This window comes from Chiroxiphia lanceolata, chromosome 5, assembly GCF_009829145.1.
Source record: "Chiroxiphia lanceolata isolate bChiLan1 chromosome 5, bChiLan1.pri, whole genome shotgun sequence".
In the NCBI taxonomy this organism is placed as follows: Eukaryota; Metazoa; Chordata; class Aves; order Passeriformes; family Pipridae; genus Chiroxiphia; species Chiroxiphia lanceolata.
Genome location: NC_045641.1, coordinates 57,443,395 through 57,461,621, shown reverse-complemented (window position 1 = coordinate 57,461,621; position 18,227 = coordinate 57,443,395). Strand labels below are relative to the sequence as shown.

The 18,227-nt window shown below is 41.9% G+C and overlaps 2 protein-coding genes across 6 annotated transcripts in view; one reads left to right on the top strand and one right to left on the bottom strand.

Annotated features, from left to right (window-relative positions):
* TMEM213 (transmembrane protein 213) lies at nt 1-5,038 on the top strand. Of its 2 annotated transcripts, none has more exons than XM_032687694.1 (3): nt 1-248; nt 2,435-2,500; nt 4,083-5,038. In XM_032687694.1, the coding sequence occupies exons 1-3, from the start codon at nt 173-175 to the stop codon at nt 4,250-4,252; spliced, it is 312 nt and encodes a 103-aa protein (XP_032543585.1). In that variant the 5' UTR covers nt 1-172; the 3' UTR covers nt 4,253-5,038. The 2 variants fall into 2 exon arrangements, with proteins under 2 accessions (XP_032543585.1, XP_032543584.1); XM_032687693.1 differs by having other exon boundaries at nt 6-248; nt 2,432-2,500.
* An 8,251-nt stretch (nt 5,039-13,289) lies between these two features.
* KIAA1549 (KIAA1549 ortholog) overlaps nt 13,290-18,227 on the bottom strand; it is a 147,526-nt gene continuing 142,588 nt past the window's right edge. The window contains exon 20 of one of the 4 annotated variants that reach the window (XM_032687689.1): nt 13,290-17,892. In XM_032687689.1, coding sequence (XP_032543580.1) covers nt 17,526-17,892 — 367 coding nt within the window. In that variant the 3' untranslated portion in view covers nt 13,290-17,525. The remainder of the gene's footprint in view (nt 17,893-18,227) is intronic. The other 3 variants (XM_032687688.1, XM_032687692.1, XM_032687690.1) reach the window with 3 other exon arrangements.

Below are 18,227 nucleotides of genomic sequence, written 5' to 3'. Positions count from 1 at the left end.
CACCCGGTTTTGGCAGGAAAGTTCGAGGTGTCCTGGCAGCAGGAAGCTCCCTTGCTCCACCCTCTGCTCTGCACACCAGCTCTCTGAGCTTATCAAGGATTTGCTGCACTAGAGCTGCCAGAGACAGCAACCTGTTCCGTGTGGACACTCAGGTGGGAGCTGGATCCCTGGCATGAAGCACTTCAAGCCCTGGGCAGCCTCCACTGTGCTCCTCTTCACTGCTGCGCTCTGGGATTCCTGCTCAGCAGGTATTTCTCTTTTACACTTCAGTTTTTATACCCTGCCCTTTCCCCCCACATATATTGCCCACTGACAGTAATTTGTTCTTTCAAAATGAGGCAGGCTCCCTTGTCTCACCTACGGAGTGTAAAGAGCTGGAATTGATTAATGCTAATGAGAATTACTGGACATGATTGGTCATTCTGTAGAGATGCTCTTTTGGCAGCTATTTACAGATCCACTGTCAATGTGACTGAACTGCAGGCTGCTCCACTGAATGGCAAGGAGATAGGGAACCACAGTTGTTTGGTCTTCCCGTGCTTGCTGAGGAAAGGACCATTTGCAGTAACACGCAAGGGGCTCGACATAGTGTGGTTTAGCTTTTATTGGGTGCTTTTTGCAGAAAATCTGGTTTTGGTCCCACCTTAATTATAAAAGTTGCCTAAAACCAAAATGTAAATGGGACCTGTGAGCTGCCCTTTTCCCACCAGGGTCCTGCCTGAATTTGTATATCAGCACCAGATGAGACCTGCCAGCTGTTTAAAGATGGGTTAGCTTTGAGAGCCTGTTCTTTGAGCTGCAAAGTCTAAAAACATGAACCAATGCTCAGTATGCTGCAGCACTTCCTTCTACAGATCATACACAGGTTTTAACAATTCTTCCCAGTGCTCCCATAAGGTACTTATTAACTGAGAAAACAAATTATGGGCTTGGCCAAGGTCATTCAGCAAGTGTCCTAACAGAGTCAGACAGAGGAATGGGGAGTATTCAGACCCTTCCCTGGAGCAGGCTGCCCAGAGACCCACTCTGAGTCTCTGGCAGAGGCCATGAGGAAAGCTCTGGTATTGCTGATGGTGAATCAGCTCAAAATGCAAAGCTGAGCAATGGAAGGTGACCCAAGAGGGACATCTCCCGCAAGACAACCTCAGTTTATTTGCTGTTACTTGGAAAATACCAAACTCAAAGCAAAGGTTTACTCAAAGGTCTTGTTCTGTTTTGTTTTCCCGAGCTGAAATTAAACCTGAGCTATTATTTTGCAGTCTTCAGTGAAATCAGGCTGAAACTGATTTTCGCTATCAGACTCCAAATTATCAGCTCTGAGCGATGGTTTGACTGGAAATAGTTATCTCATACCTTCTGCCTGGTCTATGGACAACCAGCACACCTTCACCCTGTAGCCTCCCTGGGCCATTTTTCATCTACCTGTGCAGGGGATGTTCCACCTGGCTGAACTTGAAGTATACTGTTCATGGGAGCACAGGAAGAGGATTTCTTAGATTCCCTTCCTTCTGCAGCAGGGGACAGACAGGTGTTGATGCACAGGGACCACAGCAATTCGTGCTTTTCCCCCACTCAGGCATCCTGCAGCTGTCCTTGCATCTGATCCCACAGTGCTACAGGGAGCACACTGAAGCTGAGGGGCAGGTCTTCCTTAGGAAGACTAAGGAAGCTATGGCCGGTGACATGGACAGATTTGGAGGGCTGGAGAGCAGCCAAAGAGTTGTGCCAGACTGTATGTGTGTTCTGGCTATGAGTAGCAAGCAGGATAAAGAGGCAAAACCTTCATCAAATCTTCTGGCCCTCTCCGGCCGTTACTTATTTCTGTATGCTGTATTTTCCAACCTGAGATGGTTACCATGCTGGTCCAAACTGGAGTCCAGCCAGAGCAGTGTCAGATGCTCTGAACTGCAGCAAAGCCAAAGCTTCCCCTTGGAGCCATAGTGGACCTGCTTAGGCCCTCCCTGGATGGGCTCAGCTCTTGGCTCTGCCTGACTTCTGCATACCCTGGAGTTACTGGGATTTTTCTAAGGACAAAAGGAGGCAGATGTACAGCCTGCTGGCCATGGATCTCCCCATGCCACTGAATGGTCTCTCTCATTTCAGTCCTTGCTTGTTCTGCCCCTGTGGCTTGGGAAAGGACAGTGGTTAATTTGAGCCCAGAGTGAACAGCTCACATCAGGGTCCCACTCAGGCAGAAGGACAGTGATCCACCTCCTCCTTATGGCTGCTGCTAGAGTAGGTCTCTTGAGCCTGTGTTGAAAGTGGTGGGATAAGAAAGCGTATCCTAATGCAGCAATGTTTAGGGGCAGGAACTTCCTTTCTTGAAGTTGGGTCCATCCTACAGACCTTTGCAAGGCCAGACTTTCAGATTTTCATGTTAGATGTCCAGTTTTGCTTTTCTAATCCAGTTTGCCTTTTCTCCTTCTGGCAGCAGCTGAAGTCATCTCCAATGTTTCAGGAAGCTCCACACCCACAACTGAGTATGAACCACCATGTCTTAGTAAGTCTTCATAAATCATTACTACCACGTTAAAGTCAGGTGATGAGTCTACACAGGTGAACTGAGAGGGTGTCCTGGAAAGGGATTTATCTGTTGTCAAGGCCTACCGTTGTGGGTGAACCTCTAGGATGCACTTCTAAGTCTCCTCCATTGGCACAGTATAGTATCTTAAGTACATTGAGAAAGACACATAGGTTTGAACAGACTAATTGACAGCTAATTCAAAGCTCCCTGCCAGACCACCTGTCTGTAGGCACTATATGGATTCCCAAGAGAGCCTCTTTCCCTATCCTCTCAGGTCTTTCCCAAAGAGCCAGCTCCAAGCAACTTGAGATCCCACCAGTACTCCCAGAGTCATTCTCCAACTCAAACATCAAACATCCCCCACAATCTTCCACTTCCTGTATTATAGTGCATGTACCAACACAGGTACGTTACTTGAAAGCATGGCATAGGCATATAGGCATCCCTCTCCCTTCTCTGGGCACACACAAGACATACCTCTGTGATGGGAATTCCTGCTCTCTGCAGTGCAGGACAGTTGTACTGTGTGCACTGAAAGCCAACGCACAGGACCATGGTCCTCCCTGACATACATGAATGAGAGCAGCTGAGCAGCACCTGCACTTGCCTTTTCCCTGGAAATGTGCAAGAGGCTGGATGCCCTTCACCAAGCTCAGGAGGCATTTCCTTTTCACAGCTAACAAGCTTCATGAACATCAACACACAATATACGTAAATTCCTGGGTGCTGGGGTTTCACACTCAGCTTCTGTCTGAGCCCAAGGGGTTGAAATACCATGGTCCTTCAGGCTCCCTTTGATATTTCCACATTACCACACAGGATACAGACACAGAGCTGGTATCTTCACAGTGCCCTTGGAATGGAAAAAGTATTGCAGATGCCTTTAAATAAAAGTATAAATGAAACAACTAACGACATACTCTTTAAGTGCCTTTAGGAAATTGAAGTGATTAAAACAGACAAAAAGATGCAAAAGATGCAAGAAAAAACCCCATGGAATTGTTAAAAGTTATTTCATTTTTAAACATGTAAAACAGGGATCTCCTGATAGTGATGTGTTTTGAAGCTGTTACACTTAAGTCACAGTTAAGAGCCCAGCAGAGAGCTGCCACTGCCCCTATTGCTGACAGAGGTATTGGGTACCTAAACTATTGGAGGTCCTGCTGAAAGTGTCTCTACCAGGGATCCTCTTACTCTCCCACATGAGGGTTTCTCTACCCCAGGTTTGTTTTTTATTTTAACTAGCTACTTCTATCATATGCCGTTCCTAAAACTGACAGAGGAGACGCCAATTAAAAGATTTCCATAATGGTGGGCACGGTGGTACGAGGAGCTGCCAAGGTGTTTGGCCAGACAGGGATGACTGACTGAAGACATGCAGATAGAACTGAGCACTGTCACCCACCCGCGTTAAGAGCCAGGCTTAGGGGAAAGATGCCAAGGCAGAGTGACAGGCCACAGGGCAGACAGTGAAGTCACTGTCTCATCTGCCTTCTAGTAAAGGAGACCTGTTGTGTACTTGGCCTCCCATCAGCTCACCTCGTTTGTTCTCCACCAGACGTGAACTTCTGCACGCAGGCGGCCGTGTGCTGCCCGTCGGGCATGGACGATTACGGGTGGATTGCAGCGGCCGTCGGCTGGAGCCTCTGGTTTCTGACTCTCATCCTGCTCTGCATGGACAAGATCATGAGACTCCGGCCTGACGAACCCAAATACTTGGTGGCCTGAAGCAGGGATTGAAGCCAGCAGGCAGCAGCACCTGGGAGCAGTGAGGTGCAGACAGATGGACAAAGCATTTCAAACACTTCCTAAGAAACTGGAAAAGAAAGGAAACATACCTTCAGCCAAGAAAGACCAGATCTAAGCAGGGCAGCTGCTGAGTCTTCATCCTCCCTGGCAGGTTGGAGCTGCCAGCCAAGGTGTGGACTAGGCAAGTCCTTGCAAGCCACCACATATGTCCCACAGTGCAAAAAAAAATAATCTTTTCCCTGAGCTGCCTCATGCTTGCTGTGAGAGCAGCAGCAGCAAGGAGAGGTGAAGGACCAGTTACCAGTCTATAGCCTGTTGTCTTAAGACAACCCAGTGCATGATCTTTGGTTTGAAACAGAAAGTGGGCAAATAAAGGTATTTTCTGGAGGATCAACATAATCAGATCCGTTACTGGGCTACAGGCTAGGTTACATCAGAAGGAGGATGTAATTCACTGACTTTACCGAGTCCTTCTCCCTCACTAACCTGCAATATTTAAAAGTCTATTAACTGATGCATGGGAAAACTCTCTTATGGAAACTTAGGGATCGTTTGGCCTGGTTTGAAAGTAAAACTAGTTTTTCCAGTGCCATTTATATGTGAACTGTGTTGCAGGAATTGAATGTTTCTTGTATTTATTCAGCATGCACCTGTCTGAGTAACCAAGCCAAGCTGAACTATGGCAAGCAGGTTTAAACCAGCATATGCAATTCATGCACAAAACTGCTCCTATTTATATAAGGTGATAACAAACACTTATTGATTAAAAGATTCTGACTGACTGGTTTATATGGATCAAGCTTATATTGGCAAGGAATTACTCAACCCAAATTGTTAGAAACAGGATTCTAACAAGACATATTCATGCAGGAGGGTTTGCCTCACTGCAGTCAAACTCTGATTTGGGGCAGTTCCACCAGTCTTGGTTTCTATCCATTATTAAAATAAAAAATCCATGTTAAACCTATCTAGACCCACACAGGATTAGCAAACTTGCTAGAGACCAACTGAAATGAAACATAAAAAGTTACTTTTAAACCAAAGAAAGCACCACTGGAGATCTATATCTACTAAAAATCATTATATTCTCCCACCAGCTCATCAATATGTAACTTCTCCAGTGAGAAAAGATAGGCATCAGTTTAAGACTCTTCACATTGATTCTGGCACAAAGTAGATACTTTGATCAGGACAACTCTGTGCCACTTCAGAGTGATGGGCAGTTGTCCCTTATCAACTATCCACCATCAACAGGAACGGTGACAAGTCTGACACGGAGAAAAGGACACCCTTCCCTATCATTAGTATCACTTAAGACAAAAAGCCTTTCAAAGTGAAACACTGAACAGAGATGCTAGTATCAGGAAAGTAAGTTTTAAAAGGGAAGGGCTTAATTCTCAGTATTCCAATACGCAACAATTAAAACAAAAATAATTTTCACAGGACAAATCTTGGTGTTGGACCAGCCAGCTCTTTCAATGAAAACAACCCCAACAACCAAACAACAAAAAAACCTCTTGTGTATTTACAAACTTACAGAAAAAAGGACTCTCAGTCAACATCAACACTCAGGTGTAAAGAGCAGTGACTTCACAGTTAAAAAACACTTCAATCACTCATGTGTAACAAATCTTCTACATACATAATTTCTTTCCTATTATATTAGTGTTAATAGTGGCAAATATTCATTGGCCTGAAAGCAATGTGAAAGATACTGTGAAAAAACCTCCACGTATTGGGTTAGTGTCTGCCTTCCGCAGGCCTCTTCCTACAGTTCTCCAGACTTGAGGACATTGTTCTCCTGCTTGGGAACACAGAACTGCCTGCTAGATATGGCACTAGTTTTCACCTTTGAGAGGATGTGCTTCTTAGCTTTTGTATGTCTGAGTTTTAAGTATGTGATGCAAACTTTACATGTCTTACAGCCAAGTGCAACACCCACAAATGAGCTTTGTAACAACATGTTTATTTTTCACGCTCTCCAAAACAGTCTGCTTGTGGGCAGCTACCTTCAAGGACTGTAGTAGACTTAAACCTCAGGTTTTGCTTCTTGCAGGTTCTGTTGAGGATTCCCAGCTCAACCAAACTGGGGAGGAAAGGAAAATATCTGTATTTTTTCATATAATGTACTGCCCCAAAGGATTTTGTGTGCCTATGTTCAAGGGTGAAATCCAAGTCCTCACAGAATCATGTATACAAATAGAGTATCTTACAGATTATTTCTGCTGTGAAATGTATACTTTTTCTAGACCTGTAAACCTCTGATCTAATTTCACAGTTTTGTTTCTTACTGCATCGCCTACTTTGACAACTGACATTGTCAGGTTTGATCTGTAGCTGCTTCTTTTCAAGTCATTTGATTGGGTCACTTAGAAAAATGTAGTCCTGTAATGAATCTCATGAAGATACTACTACTCCCAGCGTGTTTGAGATCCCTAAACAAAGTGACAGTGCCCCAAAATCTCAAAGGCTACCAATGTAAATATCTTACCTGTTCCTATGCAGTATAGTACAAAAAGTAAAATATTATTTTAAAGAGACTCTCCAAGGTACACTCTATGTGCTGTACTGATCATAGGCACCATGGGCAATCACAGATACATAAGCAAAGCAACACATTGTGCAAAAGGAGGAGAAAAGCCCTAATAGTATTGTCAGTGTTTCAGGGGCTTGTCAATAGTTACAGGAAGCACAGAATAAAAAGGTTGCATCCAAAAGACTTGAGAAATTGACATAAAAACAGAAATTAGTATGCAGAAATGGATTATGCATACCTGATTTCTAAAGTCTAAAGATTACCTGTAGTCTACTGTTACATTTTCTGCAATAATTTCAACAAGGGACACACCACAGCACACCTTGTGAATTATAACTCCTATTTAAAGACCAATCAAGTCACAGTAGAAGGCTGTGGTCTGGTTGTGATGCACAAATTAAAGATGACTGTATAGTACAATGCCTTAAAAGTGTGGTCTGTGAGTAGTGTTGCAGACTGATATACTAATTTATCATGTGTTATTTTATGATCTTAATAATATCACTGACAGGAAAAGCTGACCTCTAATCATAGATCCCAACTAGTGTAATGCTACCCAAGCCCTGCTGACTTCAAGGGAGTCATACATCCAGCACGTGCCTGGTTTTGTTGTTCGGATTTTTTTGTATTGTAATTCAGGAAGCCTTTCTGTTCCCACAGGAAATCTTGGAAACAAAACATAACTCCTGATTTGTCAGCATGCATAAATCATTTCACCAGTGCTAAACCTAGGTGCCCCATCAGACTGCTATATACAACATTATGCAGGCACTTGCACATCTCAAAGCATGTCAAAAGTAAGACGGCAGCTCACTGTTGCCTATTAAGCTGCAAATTACCCTCTCAGATTGATGATGGAAATGTTAACGCTCCAGTCATTTATAGTCATTGTCTGTCCACTCAAATTCCATGTCTTTGGACCTAAAAGTTCATCACTGGAATGAGATGTAGGAAAAAATCTATTGCAACTCTTACGACTTAGTACAAAGAAAAGGAAGAAAATTGTTGAAACCTGAATGGCTGAAAAAAAATAAGTGTGACAAATACACAAGTTTGAACCTCAACACTGCTGAGCAAGTAGCAGAGTTCTTCATATTTTCTGGACAAAGTTTCTGAATTTCAGGCATGAAGGTACGTAGTGCCTGGAAAGGCAAAAGAGGTGTAAAAGGCACCTGAGAGAGCTGCTGGGCTGAAAACATCTTGGATAGACAAACAGAGCAGTGGGGACACGTAACTGATCAGCACTTCTAATAACAAAGGAGAAAAACATTAGCATCAGCACAGCATTCCAGGGTAACTACTTTAATTTGCCTGGAGATAATATCAATCACATCCGACTAGTGGTTTTTAAAATTCTTAATTCAAGACTAAATGGATTGGTACTTGATGCATGAGTCTTCATCTTTTCAGATACCATTGCTCTGGTAATGACTCACATTACTCACTGCCTTTATCCTTGGGGTTTTAGTGAATGAGCTACATATTAAGCAATTGCACTTTACAATGATTACACTTTGCAAAATCACTAGAGGAATGAAAACTGGCAAGCATCAGAGCTCCCCTACTCACATGACGCACACAGACAAAAGGCAGAGGTTAAATTCATAAGAAAAGGTGCTGTGTAGTGGGAGTATGTAAGAATTTTGATAAAGCCATTACAAAAACTAGGATTTTAGAAATTTATTGTAGTTAATTATGGCCAAGGAATGGAATACAGGCATTCTTGGGAAGCAACCACCCTCTCTCATCCTTACACTCCAGATTCTGCTTATTTTGTGGTATCAACAGTACCAGTATATGCTGTGGAATTGTTCAACAACTCCTATTTTATAATAACCTTCTGGAAATAAAACACAGGGTAAACAACGCAGTACTGTCTCCCACATCTGCAAACTGCTTGAAAAAAGAAATACAGCTCTAAGAGACTTGTGACTTTTCCTGTCCAATTTGACAGTATGAAATCTAGAGACACATTCAGTTAAAAGATTTTGCTCACCCATCAAAGAGATTTACAGGCTCCAATATCTCACTGACATAAAACTCCCTCAGAATTAACTTTTCCCTCCAAAACGAAAGCAAGGGAAAAATGTCCAGTCCCAGTGATCAGCAAACAAAGCTCTGTTCTCATATCCTGGTTGTCATGGTGACCTTCACTCTAAGAGCTAAAGAACAGAACTAATTGTAAAAGTCTATGTTTGTTCCCTCTACCACTATGTGTGGTAAAGCCATGTCCCTGCCAGACACATTTTGGGAACAGCTAAAATGTTTGTTTGGGGACAAATTACACATTCACATTGTGTCAGTCCCAAATCCTTGCACTTCTCTCTCCAAAGGTTCCCACCACAATTTGGTTTGCCACTTGAAGGAACCAAAAGAGCCTGGGGCCATTTATAACCTAATTTAGACGAAGATGTCACAGGCCATACAGACCTTTTGTGGGCTGCTGCAACAGCAAGGTGAGATCATAGAAACATAGAATGGGTTAGGTTGGAAGGGACCTTAAAGGCCATCTAGTTCCTATTGCCCCTGTCACGGACAGGGACACCTTCCACTAGACCAGATTGTTCAAAGCCTCATCCAGACTGGACTTGAACACTCCCAGGGATGGGACATCCTCAACTTCTCTGGGCAACCTATTCCAGTGCCTCACCACCCTCACAACAAAGAATGTCTTCCTAATATCTAAATCCACTGTCTTTCAGTTTAAAGCCAACACCCCTTGTTCTATCACTACTTTGTAAAAAGTCCCTCTCCAGCTTTTTTGCAGGCCTCTTTAGGCTCAAAGGTCACTCTAGTCGAGCTCTGTCTCCCAGCAGCAAGTACTGGGGGAAGAAGATACAACCCTTGCTGTACGTAGCAGTCATAGACTCATAAAATCGACTGGGTTGGAAAAGACCTCTGTGATCATCAAGTCCAACCCTTGATCCAACGCCGCCGTGGTTACTAGACCATGGCACTTTGTGCCACATCCAGTCTCATCTTAAAAACCTCCAGGGACAGTGAATCCACCACTTCCCTGGGCAGCCCATTCCAATGTCTGATTACTCGTTCTCTAAAAAATTTCTTCCTAATATCCAACCTAAACCTTCCCTGGAAGAGCTTAAGACTGTGTTCTCTTGTCCTACTGCTCCCTTCCTCTTCTTTGCTCAGTTCACAGGTGAAATAAAGCACCCTCCCAATACAGAACTGAGCTCTCTTACAGCAGCTCTTCCCCCCCAGCATTTTGAAATAAATCCTCTGAGGACTGTAGACAGTTTCATGCAGTAATACCTTTCTATGACTTTTTCAACTTTTCCCTTGTGAAAATCAATCACTCCTGTTTCTCCCCACCCTCCTCTCTCCTACTGATCTCATTTTCCATAAACTTCACATATTCACTACCAAGCTCGTGCATGAACTTAAACACAGTGTGTCACCCTTGAACTATTTCATATAAGTGACTCTATGTTTTAAGAAAAACATAGAAGACCGAAGTCCTGGTTAAACTTTCTGTTGCCTCTGTGCTCTTTGGTGGCTGTATATTCCAAACTATTTACTCATTTCAGTTTTACCGTTATAATTCACTATTGACTCAATATACTAGGTTTCTGCTTATCATGCCCTGCTCACAGTTGTGCCCAATATTGGTTGTGACAACCCAGAAGACCTGCCTTGTCCTTTCCTTCTCTTCCCTTTCCAGTGGGGAACTGGAAATCAAAGTGACTCCCAATTGATATTCCGTAAGCTTTGCCTCTTTTACCACTACCTCTCTTTGTAAAGTTCTTTTTATTGTTCTTACATTATCAGTGGCTTTTTCAGCCTCTGATTTATCTAATCATAAAGACAAAACAAGTGGTACCAACATACAGAGCTGCAGTTCATGAGTCACTGGGAAAGCCAGAACTACCTTTTCTAGCTTGTAGTTTCCAGATCACATGATTAAACATGCAGCCAATTTTCAGTGTGACTTCCAGAGCAAAAGTTAAAGTACTTATTGAGGTCTTCCAGAGTTCTGTTTGCTTTGCCTAAATGGCGGAAGAGAAGGGAGACACCTGCAAAGCCATCTCTGCTAGACTGTTCCCACTTTGTGCCATTTCAACATATCGTGTATTTAAGTCAGATCAGTCCAACAATATTCAAGTTCTAACGTAGCAACTCTCTGGGCTCAAATACATGAAGAAATCACTGTGCTCTAGCTGACCAATACTAACATTCTGTATAGACACATGATAATGTTAGGTAAGAGATGTTAGCTCATCCTTAAATGAAGAGGACTAAAGAATTCTCATTGGCACTGGTGTTGAGTGCTCCTCAAGCTGCAGGAAACAGTGCTCTCTGTTCCCTGACAGAAGTAACATTATTGTAGGCAATGCTGTATCAGTGATGCCATCTGCTTGAAGGGACAAACAACTTCTTGTAACTTCTTTGCAGTTCTACTCCGCAAAAGCAAGAATGTTGTTTCCACTGTCCCACCAAATTTTCTTCCACACTGTAGTGAAGTACAGAAGGATGTAGCAATAACATAAATATGTGGCTGCACATCCACAAATCCTCTGAGCGGGAGATTCCTCACCTTCAACCTTGAATTTTTCAAAGTGTTCTTGCTTAAAGCTGCCACCATCACGCCCAAAGACAGAAACTAACATAAGGATTAAACTCATCCACGGAAAAGCTTGACAGAAGTGTTCCATGCAAAATATAAACCAACTTACCTGAAACCATTTTACCCAGGATTGCATGGACCAACAAATCCAGTAATCAGTTCACAAGTTTGTACTTGTACTGCACTGAATCTGAACAATTTCATATTTAGTGACTATGCTGAATTACTACTAACAGTGGCTAATCCATAATTCTCTTTCTCCTGTTTCCTCAAGTCCAACAACCAAGGATAAAAGCTTTCTGATTTTTTATTATTGCAGTATTTTTTAACTTTTTATTTCTTTACTCAAGTTCCTTTTAGATGTGTGTTTTGGGACAAAAAGAGCACAGTGCACTGCCAAATATAACACCACATTAATTCTCCTTGAATATAAAAAGTAGTTTTTCCTAAAACACAAACAATATGCAGCTACTGCTTTTAAATCATGCACAGCACTAAAACCTTCCAATAGCCTGGATGAGGAAAGCAACTTCCAAGAAGCCTTGGGACGGAAATATGTGAGAAGTTTTTATGGGAACACTACAGAGCTCTTAAGTGTGTACACAAGAATGTATCTGGAAATGCCAAACAACAATTTTCATCTTTCAGTCTCTTTTCTACTCTCTTAGTTCTCATTTCATTTCACCTGCTCTACACATGGCAATAAAAGGATTTCTGCAAGTGTAACAGCCTAAACACAAACTTCCAGTTATGGAGTAAGAACTACTCAAAACTAAACAGGAGTGGCCACTACAAAGAAAAAATGCGTATTTGATATTATAAAAGGTATCAAGAAAAAGTAACACAAAATCAAGACAAAACATTCCATTTCTACAAACTATGAAGTGCAAAGAAATGTGTATTTTTTCTAGTACTAATGTAACTTTTTTTAATTTATCGGTCTTCTGTGGAATTCATGGGACTGCAGCTCTACTCTGGAAAAGACTCTTTAAAAGGGCAGTGCAACTCCACAGGACTTTTGCTTCTCAAGTTTCTTACTCTGGGTGAGCAAATTCACCCAGGGACATGTACATCAAAGCTAGACACATCTTGCCAACTGCATCCCAAACTGCACTAAAGAATCTGTAGGATAAATTCTTGTTCCAAAGAACACGTGACTAAATGGTTTTCAGCGCAAGTCATGCAGATGCAGCCAGGGGCAACATGCAGACCAACATCTGGATCTGAACTACCAATCCTATTGGTATGAGCTGTCACAAGCCAAGTGTGTTCTGCCCTCAAGTATCAGAGATAGAAAAGTAAAATTTTACAGTCCTCCCTCTGACATAAGCTCCATTTTGAGAGACGCTCGTTATAAGAGACACAGTGCACTCAAGTGCACTCACCCCAAAATACTTCAAAATTAGAGTGAATTGTCACAAGCATTCCAAAACTTGCATTCCCAATTTCTGCCTCCTCACTACAGATAGTGGAATACGTGAATGACAGCAGACTGATGACAGCAGAATACGTCCCCATTGTATCTCCTCGATTTTTAAATAAAAATTTGACAGGAAGAGAAAAAGATGCCATCCACAAAAGGGAAGTGGATTTGTATTTCCACATTCAAGCAATTCAAAGCTGCTGATTTTCTCTATGCACATCTAAACAGCCCTGGAGAAACTCTACAGCCTTGGCGAACTGCTTGTGGGAGTCTCACTGATGAGAGATGTTCCTCACTTTTGTACAAACCAGAACTGCGAGTGCTGAAGGACTGCAAAGAGGGGCTGTGTTATGGACTCAGCTTGAGTGGAGGCAGGTGGACTCCCCAAGACTTTTTCTCTCTCTTTTTAGTGCACTTTACAGGTGGTCCTGGAGACCTCATTGCTGTCCTTTGCCTTCTGACAATCGCATGTCACTCTTTTAATCTTTTAATCCATTTCCAGCTCTCTGCCCATATTCAGAGTACACCAAACAGGTGTTATTATTTAAAAAAACCATTTTTTTCTTTGTGTCTACAAAAATATGGCCCACAACATGCTCCCACCTCAAAGTCACAAATGTTCTTCGTCCTGCCACTTCAAAGTTCTTGGCCAAAATAGGGTATTTTCAAGGACTGGCACCTTTTAACAAAGAACTGCTAGATAAGGCATGGAAAGGAAAACGCTCATTTTTTCCTTGAGCTAAAAACTATTGAAGTTGGAAAAGGGGGGAATGTAGTGAGGGCAAAACATAAAAAAATCAGCTCAGCTGCTTCTGCCATCCACATCACACAACTGGTGACTTCACTTGAGCCTGAATACACACCAGCTTCCTTGTGTAATCCATCAAATGTGTTTTCAAGCCATGAGTTAACACACAACAGCATCAGCTGTTTTGGTTCTTGGGAAGTTACCATCCCTGTACACAACCTTTAAGATAGTGCTGTAACCCTGCTGTCCATGGTCTAATTTAAAGGCATTGGCTTCAGCATTTGCTGGGAACATGCACTTTTGGATGATCAATCTTTGTATTTATGTGTGTCCATAAAGGTGCACAATATTGGGGTAGCCAACACTTCTTTGGGTGCACAGGTGATAGGTAGACCTTGTGTGATGCTGCTGCTCCCAAACCACTATATAAGAAGCCTGTTCCAAACCACTGCAAGGACAGTACATTGCAAAGGGTCAGTCAAATTCCACTTGCTGTTCCAAAGTGTTCATATTTAACATTATGAGTCCAGCACCTATGCAATTCACTCCTCCAAAAAGCAAGGTTTTCTTTCCTCAGTCACATGCCCACAGTCACTGGCAGGACCATGTGTTACATCCTGGTAGGGAATATTTTATAGTACTGAAGTGTGCCCCACCTTTCAAATTCAGTGTACGAAAAATAACCGTAACATTTCACTTAGCTCCAAAAATAATCAAGAAGCAGGCTAGGGGTCAACATCTTGGCCACGGAAAGGAAACCAACCAAGCTAAATTATGTAGCTCTCATCTTGCCAACTTCTTCTGTGTGCCAAACTAAACACAGACAAAACACAAATGTCAAGGAAAACTGTGAAGAAAGGGAAGAGCCTGAGGATTCCATGAACCAGATGGTTTAGTCATGGAAATGGATGCAACTGTTGGTAACAGCTTTCTGTGCCCGTACCAATTTCTCATTCGATCAGTGTTTTCAGAAACTGGTAAATTCATTAACAGATACTCAAATTCAGGATACTTTTAAGTTTCAGGAAAAAAAGATTTGTTTGGGTTTTATTTTCCTCCCTTTAAACAGGGTAATAAAAAGAACTGGCAAAAGAGCTCAAACCCATGGGGACATAGAAGCTTACAGATTTTTTCCCCCGAATATCCAAGTGGAAACACACATTTTGGCACATGCCTTCCACAGAATCCTTTTTTCTTAGCACATGAAAAAAACCCCAGCTTTTCCTGTAGCTACAGAAAGTAAAGTGAGGGTCTCCCTTGTTAAGACCATTCTTGGAACTGGTGCTACTTTTCTTACTATATGAAGATACAGACTATGCCATACCACTGGATCAGGTGTCCAGTCACTTTGAGAACATAACTTCCAAACACAGCTTTCCGACTTCTGATGTTTTACTGTCCTGCCCAAGGTTTTAAAGAGGGATTCTTGTATCAGAAAGCCTCTTTTATTTACCAGTATATATTTGTCCTGTGTCCCGTGCTTTTCATAAGATTTGAGACTGAAAAGAGAAAGGATCTTCATCCATATATAAAAAGATGGAATTTCACAATAGCATCACCACCACTAGCAAAAAATGAATAAGAAGTGGCTTAAGTACCTCTAAATTTCAAAACTCTTATTTCACAGTCCTTCTTAAATAGCTGAAACCAGAAAATTAATTTATTTTTTTAGAAGCCCACATTTTCTTGAAATGAAGCCATGGTAATATGTTAATATTATAAGCACTGGTGTCTCAGCTCACTGCAAAATTAAGCTGGAGAAGAAAGTGGGCTCGGACACAGATAATTTTAATGGGAACACTTAGGAAAAGTCAGTCTTCAGCACTGTCAAAAAGACCAAATGAACATTGCCCGATACACTCTTCATTCTTCAAAACCTGACATTTTGCCGAATTATTGGCAATATCCATGTTTACAAACTTGGCAGAAAACAAATGTTTATTTTTACCCTAGAGCTGATTATCACACAAAAAAGCTTTAAAAATTCAAATCATAATAACCTGTTGGTACTGCTGTTCACAATCATGCTGGTGTTCTGATCCCATTCACACCTCAACCGGTGCCCGTGAGGGCTTTACACATTGGCCAAGGAACTGGAAACTAATTTAGGCTGCTTCTCTGCACTAAGCCCCTCAAAACAATTTCATACAGCATTTTGACGATCATAAGTAAACAGAAAAATAAGTGTTCTTCCTAGTAAAGAGGGAAACATACCACATTTTTTTTTTTCCACATCAGTGAGCAACTGAGGTTTTGGCTTCAGCAATGAGTTTGTTGTACCAGCTTCATGAATAAGGTATGCAGTCGGCTTCTTCCACAGTGTCCTCCTACCTGTTCTCATTCCAGTCTGAGTTAGTCCTGTCACAGCTACTGAACTGTGCACTGGAACCAGGAACAGATTTGGCAGCCCAAGACCACCACACCACACCAGTGTTACACACCTGTATTTTACCAGTGCCATTTCTCTACCCCAGTGAGCGAGGCAAATGCAGCCCCTACCCAGAGCAACTGCCCAATGTTCTCTCTGAGGACCTCTGTTCCTCAGACCTTTTATGACTATAACCTGATATTATTTGAAATACCTCCACTGTAGCACATAACAGTTTTGCTTTTCATTCTTCTAGGGTACGGCTCCCAAACATCCTCACAAACACTGACAGAGGGTAACTCTTATCTCTGCGCCAGGTTGTTAACTTTAGTTCAGTTTGATCTGAAAATGAACACACTCCAACAAATCGTGACTTAAGTAAAATTTCCGTATGTATTATGTCAGTTACAGTTACGCAATGGCCAATATTAGTAAATCTGTAGCTAATATTAAATTAAAACTCTGAAAAAACAGCGACAAACAGTTCCATGGCACGTACCATTTTTACCATGGGGATAATGCTCACCCTTTGTCCAAAGGGACAGTGGAAACAAGTATAAATATAGAAACTGTCTCAAAACTGCAAATCTAAGCCTATGTTAATGCTCTAAACTGTCACTGACTTCCACTAAAATTATTCAGATCCAAACATCAGCAATGATTTAGGACATCAATTTATAATGTAATGCTGGTGACCCTGTACCAGTCAGGCTGGATTGGTTTCTGTCCACAAAGCAAACTACAGAGTGGCAATATTTTATCACTGGTCTTGCCAGAGCATTTAGCATGTAAATATATTTTTTAAAGATATACACACACATTTCCCCAAATTCAACTGTGGCTGAGTATTCCTCTTCCAGTTTTCAATAATTTTTAAACAAATTAGATAACAAGCCCTTTCTGTTTGGATGCTTTGTTTTCTTTTTCCAGCCTGAATGAGTCTACAGATATTTTCTTAGTTATACAAGGCCAATGTTTCACTTTGCAAACATTGAAGATGAAGGAACACTTGAAGCTTCAGCACCAGAAGGAAAACAAGGAAGAGTGCAGAGGGTAGCTCCATTCGGAACCACAGAGCTATAACAATTATTGTTCCAGTTTGATACAACTAACTCAAAAAAAGACTTTTATTCTAAGCAGTCCCATTGTTCCTGACAACCAAAGTGATTCTTATGTTGGATTGGACCTTCAAGACCCTTAAGCTGATACAGTTTGTAATCCTGCAGAACAGCAATGCAAACCAGTTCCCCATAAGCACTGGAGAGATAAGAATACTTGTAATCTCTTGCAAAATGTCATCTCAGTTTATTCAAAACATCACCTACTTCCTTAGAAAAAGGAGTCCATCATACTTGGAGTTTGTTCCTGTCTTTTTTTTGTTTTGTAGCTGGAGTATTGAGTTCTTGACCTAAGGTTTTATTTATATGTTAGGCTGAATGAGGGTAAGGAGAAAGAAGGAGCATCGTAATATTAGTAGATTAATTAATATTACTTGTGATGACACTGATGATTTTCCCTGTTTGTCCCCCCTCTCTCCCTCTCTCTCTCCTTACTATCCTCATTTTGTTGCCTTCTTCAGGTTTTCCAGAGTGTTGTCAACAGAGCTGTGAAAGTTCCTTCCTTTGAGAGAACAACATTGCTGATTTCCAATAAGTGTTTGCTTCCATAGGAAGCAGATACCTGGCAGATTTGCAATGGAATGCTAAATCAGCTATGGAAGTTCTGCACTGTTGTCTGTTTCTGAGAAAGTCGCAGAAGTTCTTCTCTAATTGCTTTGATAAGAGAGGCTGACGAGTGACCTGGCTGGAGGTCCTCAGTGGAACTGGTGGTGTAGCAAAGGCCCTGGCCCTGAAGGCTGTTGTGTGGAAGCTGAGCAGGAGGTGCTGAGGGCTGTCTGGCTGAAGTCCTCGGCATCTGGAATACTGGTGAGGAGGAATATTCTTGGTGTCCATGCATATGCGTCTGGAAAAAGGTAGAAAGCATTATTGTACTTTCTGAATAAACATGATTATCCCAGAAAAGACAAGAAAGCAAAAAGGCGAAGAACAGAGGGGAAAGCAACATGGAGATGCTTCTATCTGCTGCAACTGTTCTTCTGCTACATGAATGAGTGATTCCTCTTACAGAGCACAAAACAACAAGTGTACACAAAATTGTTGGACTGCCTCAAGTCCAGTGATTTTCAAAATCTCTTTCAGTATCCATTAAAAAGCCTTGACCACCTTTCCAATCTCTGGTACGTTTAGAAACTGAAGTGGAAGGAGGTGGGGAGAAAACCCACAGAACTGGAAGTCAAC